The sequence below is a fragment of the Sinocyclocheilus rhinocerous genome, unplaced genomic scaffold (assembly GCF_001515625.1).
Source record: "Sinocyclocheilus rhinocerous isolate Xijiao unplaced genomic scaffold, SAMN03320098_v1.1 scaffold848, whole genome shotgun sequence".
Classification (NCBI taxonomy): Eukaryota; Metazoa; Chordata; class Actinopteri; order Cypriniformes; family Cyprinidae; genus Sinocyclocheilus; species Sinocyclocheilus rhinocerous.
Window position 1 is genome coordinate 921,569 of NW_015664186.1, and position 8,811 is coordinate 930,379.

Below are 8,811 nucleotides of genomic sequence, written 5' to 3' on the forward strand. Positions count from 1 at the left end.
TTTTGTGTGTATTTTGTTTTATTCAATCACTGGCTTTATTTTATTTTTAATTATTTTATTTTATTTTTTTAAATAGAAAATTCTCTCTGGTTGTAGATCACTTTGTGTGATGTCATATTATTCCTTGCTTAATTAAAATGAATATCTGTTGTGTTATATTTTTGTTTGTGTGTATTAGGTGAGGAATGGTGCCACCCTGGTCTTGTCCCGAGTTCTGCACACCCAGCAGTCTTTCTACCAGAACCAAGACAACCATGAAGAAAGTTAGTGACTTTCAGTTATACTGAAGTCTTAAACTACTCCAGTTGTATTTTAATGACACCAGTGCATTGCTTCTTATTGATCCCCCTTAATAGTCTAAACATATTGACAGTCCTTAATGATAGAAAAACACAGAATGACTCAAATCTGCTGGCGCACTAAATAAACAGTGAACTAGAACTGAACCCAGACTAATGGGCCGCTCAAGTATGCCTAAAATAACTGTTCTCCAAACAGGAAGAGCAATCAGTCCTTCAAATGTGCTTGTTTTGTGATGAACAGGAAATTATTTGCTGGAGGATGATAAAGTATTTCACCTGGTGAGACCGGCAGATGAGTTGGATGAAGTGAAATCAAAGAGAGGGAGTATGAAAGACAAGGCCACGACGAAAGCCATCACTGAGATTTACCTGACCAGACTCCTCTCTATGAAGGTGGGTTAGACTGGATATTTACTTACATTTTAAATGTTTGTTTTCATTCACATGACTTGAATTGGAAATTGAATTAGATAGTGATGTACTCTGATGTGCTTGTGTTACAGGGCACGCTGCAGCAGTTTGTGGATGATTTCTTCCGCAGTGTGTTGTGTTCTGGGACCGTGGTTCCTCCTGCAGTCAAGTATTTCTTTGACTTCCTGGACGAACAAGCACAAAAACATGACAACGTTGATGAGGAGACCATCCACATATGGAAGACCAACAGGTATGAAACACTTAAAGGGACAGTTCACTTAAAAATTGAATTTTTTTTAAAGAAGCTGTTTTTTTTTTCTTTCTTAAAATTATTATTATACAGTGAAATTCAGTGGAGTACGAAACAACATTGGGCTCTTGTATTGTATTATATTATATTATATTATAGTTAAATGACAAAGGTTTCCTTTTAAAAATGTTATTGTATAGTATTATAAATATATTATTTACATTTTTAATATAATAATTTTTAATATAATAATTAACTGTAAATTCACCCTTTTAACTTTCATTGTATGGGGGAAAAAATGCAAAGACTTTTTTAAAATGTCCTAAAAAAGAAGAAAAAAGTTAATTTGCTGCCTATATTATATAATATTGTGAAGTTAAATAACAAATAATTATATTTAATTTAAAAATATTTTGTTTATTATTATACACAATATATATATTATTATAAATACATATATTTAATTATATTATTAATCATTATAATAATAACTAATTGTAAATTTACTGCATATATTATATTATATTATATTATATAGATTAATGACAAATAATCAGTGCAGCCTAAAATTTAGATTCAGCATTATCTGAATGAATTCAACTGTGTCATTACATCAGTTAGTAAAGCTGTGTTGTGCATGAATGCATCATATACAGTAGGATGCCACTATTATTTTGTACAATATGTGCATAGCAGGAGGTGGTTGTTTAAAGTGACAGACATTCTTTCTGTGACTAAAACCAGCTTTCTGCTTCATGAATTCACACGAGCGCGGCAGTTCACATGTACAGACGTGACAGCCATCCGTCTTTACTTGTCTTTCATTTATCATCAATTATGGTACTGAATTTTATGCTGGTTTGACCCATGAACTCTTGCGATTCAAAAGTTAACTTTCACAATGAATTAATTGAATTAAAACACATTTCCTAACTTTTGGGACAAATTATAATAGTATCTATTCATAACTAGGTACTTGTTCACATATAACTAACCACAACTTTACAGTTCTCATAATAATAAACCGTCCTGTGCAGCAGAGATTTGAAAACTCCGGAGGGAAATGCTCGGAACCCTTTTTAACTCAGCAGATTAAGTTATGCAGGCTTTGTTGAGCCCTGATAAAATATTCACAGTGTGTCTTGTTCGATGAGCAGAGAGATTGACAGCTGCTTGAAGTGCACACTTCTCTTTCACTTCCCCATCAGCGGTCCATTAAATTACTCCTCTCATTATTGTTTTGCAGAAGAACCGTGACTGCTGGGTAAGTCACGAAAAAGGGTTTGATTTGTTTTCAAGGGTTTGTTTCGAGGCCAACGGGACTCTGGTATTGACTCTGTATGGATCACTCGCAGCTCCTTTCCCAAAAGGGCCGTTGGGATGTTGTTATATTAAAATCTCACTCCAAACTCTGAGATGACTTTTTTTTCTCTCTCTGAAAAATGATGTTCTTTGATTGAATGAGGAGATGCTGATACATGCATTAGATCAAGGGAATTTAAAAAAAACTGCTCTGGAGGAATGAAGATAAAGCTATTAGATACCTTTAAACAAAAGCAGTGCCTCATTTAAAATAAAATGATATTTCTATTCAGTAGAGGGTTTGTTGAGCTTGTCTTCATTAAGCTAAATTGATTGGTACTTTGTGCTTAATTTAAAAGATAGACTTGAGATAAAAAAAAGTTTTACCTTGGGTTTTCATTTTGTCTTTAGTGTTACTGACAAATCTGGGCAGTTTTTATATTAATATTTTACTTCCATTTGTGTCCTGAGTATCTTAAAAAATGTAGTTTGAAGAAATTATTGGTAGACTGTCCTTCAAACTATTTATATTTATTTAAATTATATATGATATTTTATATATTATTTGTATTTTTGCAGTCCTACAAATTTTATTTTATTATTTTATTCTATTTTTTTTTTATTCCACCTGTAAATGTTGATACTAACAATAATTTTTTAAATGTTCAATTATAGTTTTGTTTTGTCCTTGCAAGTCATTTAATAAGAACGCGTCTGCAAAGAAATAAATGCACATGGATCTGTGTGTTTGTTTCTTCAGTCTGCCTCTCCGGTTCTGGGTGAACATTTTGAAAAACCCTCACTTCATCGTTGACGTTCATGTGACTGAAGTGGTGGACGCCTCTCTGTCCGTCATCGCCCAGACCTTCATGGACGCCTGCACCAAGACTGAGCACAAACTTACCCGGGTGAGCAGCAAGAGTTGAAGTTGTAGTTTATCAATCCTATAATTTCGTCTTGGCTTTCTGTTTCATGTTTCCTCTCTTGATCTCTCCTTCACAGGAGTCTCCTAGCAACAAGCTGCTTTATGCAAAGGAAATCTCCACTTACAAGAAGATGGTTGATGAGTAGGTTTCTGTTCTGTTCATCAGTTGGTACATGTGTTATCACAGTTGAAAAAACAACAACAACACCACACTCATGTTCTCTGTGCTCTTCAGTTATTATAAAGGCATCCGTCAGATGGTTCCAGTCAGTGACCAAGACATGAACACACACCTTGCAGAAGTTTCACGTGTAAGTTTGTTTATAAGTTTATAATTTATTTCCTGTAATTTGTATTTTATTATTTTATTTTTATATTTTGTCATTTTTTTTGTTAATGTAATTTGCATTTTATTTAGTTTTATTAATAAATGTATCATTTCACGTTCATATTGTATTTTATGCATTATGCAGTTTTATATTTTGTGATTTTTATTTTTTATATTTTTTCATGTTTATTTTTTTATTTTATTTATTGTAATTTTTATATATTTTTTATTTTAGTAGGTTTTTTTTTTGATTTTATGTAATTTTCTCTTTTATATTTTGTCATGTTTATTTTATTTTGTGTCATTTTTATTTTGTTTTATTTCTATATTTTTCTCATTTTTATTTAATTTTAACATTTTATGTAATTTTTTTGTATGATTATATTGTATTTCATTTTATTTCATGCATGTTATTGTAAACGGAAAATTTAACTCCTTATCTTTCTCCAGTCTCATACAGATAAGTTGAATACCCAGGTTGCATTGCACCAGCTTTACCAGTACGCCAGCAAGTACTACGATGGGGTAGGTGTTGTTACACATCAGAGAATGTGTGTTGAACTCCAACCATTTCCATACCTGCACACATACAGTACTCTGGTATACTTTTTTTTTTTTTCTTGAGATCAACAAGTAAACGGTACAAATTTCTGTCTCTTGCCACTCCATCCATAGATCATCTCGTCGCTGGAGGACGATCCTGCCGCCCAGAGCAAACAGCTGACCCTCAGACTGCAGCAGATTGCCGCCGCATTAGAGAATAAAGTGACCGACCTTTAGTGCCGAGAAGCCCAGACTCAAGAAAGGAGACGGAAGTGCTACTAAATCCAAGACAGAGCTCAATTTAATGGGCTCAGAAATAAGAACAGACCTTCTGGAGGACTCTGGTTTTTCAAGCCTCCGCTCTGGCGAGTGAAAGATAAAGCGAGGAGGAACACAGACTAATTGCAGACCCTTCCTCTCCACACGGCTTTCAGCTTTGCTCAGAGGGACCACTATAATATACTCTGACCTGAGGGGAACATCACAACCGTCGAGGAGAGCGAAAACTCACTATGGTACTTCTCAGATCAGCACCTGCACAATGAAAACCCAACATTTATTTTTGTGTTCTGCTATGCCAATAATCAGATGTTCAGTATATTCTTCCTGTGTAGATGAATTAAAATAGTATTATATGTAAATATATTTTTACACTCAAGGCTGCAAGAGGCTTTAGACAAAAGAGATAGATTATTGTTTCTGTGGAAGCCCGCTGTTTTGTTTTCCGGTGCATTTTAAGTGCCACTCCCATTCCTGTGCAGTGATGATGTCACATCCTGTGGGTGCTTTGATGCCGTTGGCTCACGGTTCAGTTTGTGGTACCACTATCAGTTTGTATAGGTGTTTGTGATGCTGATGTCCGAGCCGGTGATTCTTTTGTCCCTCCCAAATATTTTTGGCGTATTTATCGGTGATTGCGTACAGTAATGTCATCAAGTCCGATTCTAATTCAGTCATAGTGCAAAGAAACGTCTGATTTTTGATCCATGACACACAGACACTCAGAACAAAAGCCACAGAAGCTTTTATCTCCCCTTGCTTTGGTGTCTGATCCAGCAGTTGCGTTTTTATGTTTTGTACCATGTTTGCTTTTATATATGTGCACTTTGACACATGGCTTGCCTTATTTTATGACACAGTTATGATTCTGTATTTTAAATCAACAATATTTGATTTGATCAAGGAAGTTTGCATTGCTGGTTGCCTTTCTTAAGAAATGCGTAACACATGTAATGGTAGAGAATTTTCTCGAATGTGGTAATGAAATACGAACGCGACATTGCCTTAACAGCAAGAGTTTGGACTGAGAGCGACTCATTTGCCAATTAAATCATGATATCCTAGAATTGAAATTTTGTTTATTGGTACTATTTTATTTTGAAAACAACAATTCTTTTTTTTTTAATTGTTATATTTTTTTATTTAGAGCTTACCAAAGTTTAAATAAATGTTTTGCAGCTGTCCGCAACCACCTAAAGCTTCTGTTGTTTTATATGTATCAAATTATCAAGTTTAAAGTGTAATTTAATTAATAGAAAAGATATAATGGTAAGGCAGCTAATGGTAAGTCGTCTAATAGAATCTGTAAATGGTACGGTTTTCCTACCTGTATGTTCTGACTCAAATGTGCCAAACTCTTCACACTCTTAATGACAAAAGGGTAATGAGGACAATATTGTTTCTTCATGAACTTTACTAGTGTGACTTGTGTTGCCTTTGGTAGGCGGTGACAAAGTCGCACTGCAGCCAATCAGAGGCTGGCACCGCCCATTCTGAGCATGATGGACACAGCAGGAAATGCCTTTGAACTGTAAATATAGACCAACTGCCAAGATTTCATATTCTTCTCTCCTTTTTCTCGCTCTTCCTGCCAGTTCTTCTGTGTTGTCTAGCTATGACCGTGTCAATGGCTTATTGTAAAGCTTCTTGTTTGCCTTTCCTTACCAGGCAGTGCCTTACAAATACAAGTAATAATGATCAATTGTGTGGTGATTGTGTCTGCATTAAAATTGCAATAGGGTCCTTAATCATGTTTCTGTGTTTTTGTGAGAACTGTTCATTATTTCTTTAAATGTATGTGTTGGCCTGTTAAATGATGTTAAACACTAATAATTTCTAATATAGCCCTGCAAGGAAATGAGATGGCATCGGAGATGAGGTAAGACTTGGGATGAGTTGTTTTCTTAATTTGTTAAAATTATCAGTCATTTAAACAATCATTTTATTGTTATGTGAGTGGTAAATTATAATATTAATACTAACTAGTAATGGATACTTAATTTGATGCCCATTAATATCTAATCAACTCAGTTTGTTCAGTGGTCCCCACAGTAAGTGTTTGTTTTCAAGCAACAATACACAATTGCTGGGCCAAATGTTGAGATTTTGGGTAACAACTGAGTGTTTTAACAAATTTGGAGGCGACAAGATCAATAAATCAAGTCCAAAAAACGTGCATTTGAAAGCATCTTCTGTCTAGAGACCAATACTAAAGGAAGAAATTGTATCTGTGATGTATGTAGATTAGGACAGTGTTTCCCAACCGGGGTGCCGTCTGTCGAGAGCAGGGGTGCCGTGTAAAAAAATCCTTTTTTAATATTTTTAAATTGCTAAAATTTTCAAAAAAGCATCTATTATATAATATCCATTTCTGATGTCGCCAATAATTAGAGATGCATGCCATCATATTAACTTACTGCAGAAGTTGGGAGTGACCGTAAATGGTTTGTACTGTATAATGTCCAAGCCATTACTGTCAGTGTTAATGTGCTTTCCAGGAAATGAATGCACCAGTCTGAAATATTACAACATGAATATTTATACAAGTAACTTCACAGCGGTGTTATCGTTAACTAAAACTGAAACAAAAAAACAAACATTTCTGTTAATTGAAAAAAAAAAGCTGAAATAAAATACATGCCGAAAAACGTAAAAAAAAATTTTTTAAATTGGAATGTCGCTTTGGTAACTAAATGAAATTTTAAGCACAAAGAACTAATTTTAAACTATTTAGAAATATATTTTAAAAAGACTAATAGCAAAAAAACTAATAAAAATGTCAAAATCAAATTAAAAAAATTCTAATTTTTTTTTTTTTAAATGATAATGTAAAAATAAAAGCTCATCAATGTTAATAAAAACTATAATAGTATATAAATATAAAGTAACACTGTTTTACAGGAACTCGAATGCTGTTGGACTCAATGTTGCACTATATGTGCTGATATTCAGTACAACAGCACTCTTGTGTATTTTTTTCCCCTCTGCCATCAAAAAATAGTCCCAAATAAAGTCTTTCTTTTTTTTTTTTTTTTTTACATGTCGGCAAGGAACACTGACTGAAATCCGATCTGGAACGGAGTATGTCAGTTGTGTGAAAAATGAGAACGTTTATAATTGCTTAGTTGTTTGTGCACTGGATCTGTCCAGTCATAGTAAAGAATAGGAATAATAATAAAAAAAGAGGTAAAGAGAGGATTGCAAAACCCCTCTCTCCTTCTAGCCCTCCAAACGGTTAACTATTTCACTTTATTTTTAAGTATAGGCATTAATTGTTTTCTCCTGAATGGTCCTGCCTGAAGGCCTGAGAGGTTTCAGGGTAAACTAGGACACGGATCACTTCCTGTCCTCAGCCTGAGTCAAACATGGACATATGTGAGTTAACGCCAACATAAAGACGAGGCTGTGACGCCATTTACTGAAGGCCAACAAGCTAAAGGACATTAAATTAGATGTTGTGTGCTGGAGTTGTTTGTTCACTTCACTTTCCAGGTATTTTCAGGCGCTTTCCTCTTCAGGTTCTGCCTCTTAATGTGAGGTTTATTTTGAAAGTTGGTGTTTTGTTCCAGGAATAGAATGCCAGTATCACATTTGTTTACCTACTGTAAATGAGCTATAAACACTTGTTAACAACGTTAATATACTGCCCTCTGCTGCACAAATCCTTCACTACACCCATTCTAGAGTAAAAAAGGAGGGAGAAATCAATTAGTTATGTTCCTGCGGTATCATTAACTGCTCCTGTGAAAGGATAGTACAAAACAAAAACGGCCCTTCTTTCCGTGACTAAGAATAGCGCTGAATAGTCCAAGGTCTAAATGGAGTTGTAGACTGACCTGATGACTCTAAAGCATTAAGCATTCTCAGGGAGTTTTAATCTAATGTAAGTGGAGGCACAGTGAAGGGAAGTAATGCTTGTGAAAAGGCCAAGTGTATGACTCACTACCGGTTGAATACAGAGAGAGAGAATAAGAAAATAAGTTATATTCTAAAATGTATCCACCTTAAAAGGATGAAGACAACTTTACAGATCTAATCAGTAGTTGCTATCCACACTAAATCAAATAACTATGGTAGCCTGTTTCCACCATGGAATATAAATAAAAAAATAAGTTATTGTGACTTTTTATTTCACAATGCGGACAGAAATGCAAGATATAAAATCATAATTGCAAGATATAACTCACAATTCTGAAGAAAAAAGTCAGAATTGCAAGATAAAAACTCATTCTCGCAATTCTGAGTTTACATCTCAGTTGTTGTTTTTTTCCTACCACAGAATTTGTTTTTAAAAAGTGACCTTTATCTCAATTCTGACAATCTTACAAATCTGAGTTTGTCAACAAGCTTCCACAGATAACAGATAAAGCACAGTGTTGTAGTCTTTATTCTTTTCTGATGCTCTATGTGGCATTATTCATTTCACTGGTCAGATGCTCTAGCCATTTGATCACCATAGTGTTCTGGG

At 34.3% G+C, this 8,811-nt stretch overlaps 1 protein-coding gene across 1 annotated transcript in view; it reads left to right on the plus strand.

Moving 5' to 3' along the window:
- LOC107729840 (plexin-B2-like) overlaps positions 1-6,091 on the plus strand; it is a 103,205-nt gene extending 97,114 nt beyond the window's left edge. The window contains exons 30-37 of the mRNA XM_016540551.1: positions 179-263; positions 544-695; positions 806-966; positions 3,029-3,176; positions 3,271-3,335; positions 3,429-3,504; positions 3,972-4,046; positions 4,197-6,091. Of these exons, the coding sequence (XP_016396037.1) occupies positions 179-263; positions 544-695; positions 806-966; positions 3,029-3,176; positions 3,271-3,335; positions 3,429-3,504; positions 3,972-4,046; positions 4,197-4,301 (867 nt within the window). The 3' untranslated portion in view covers positions 4,302-6,091. The remainder of the gene's footprint in view (positions 1-178; positions 264-543; positions 696-805; positions 967-3,028; positions 3,177-3,270; positions 3,336-3,428; positions 3,505-3,971; positions 4,047-4,196) is intronic.
- Positions 6,092-8,811: the final 2,720 nt, after the last annotated feature.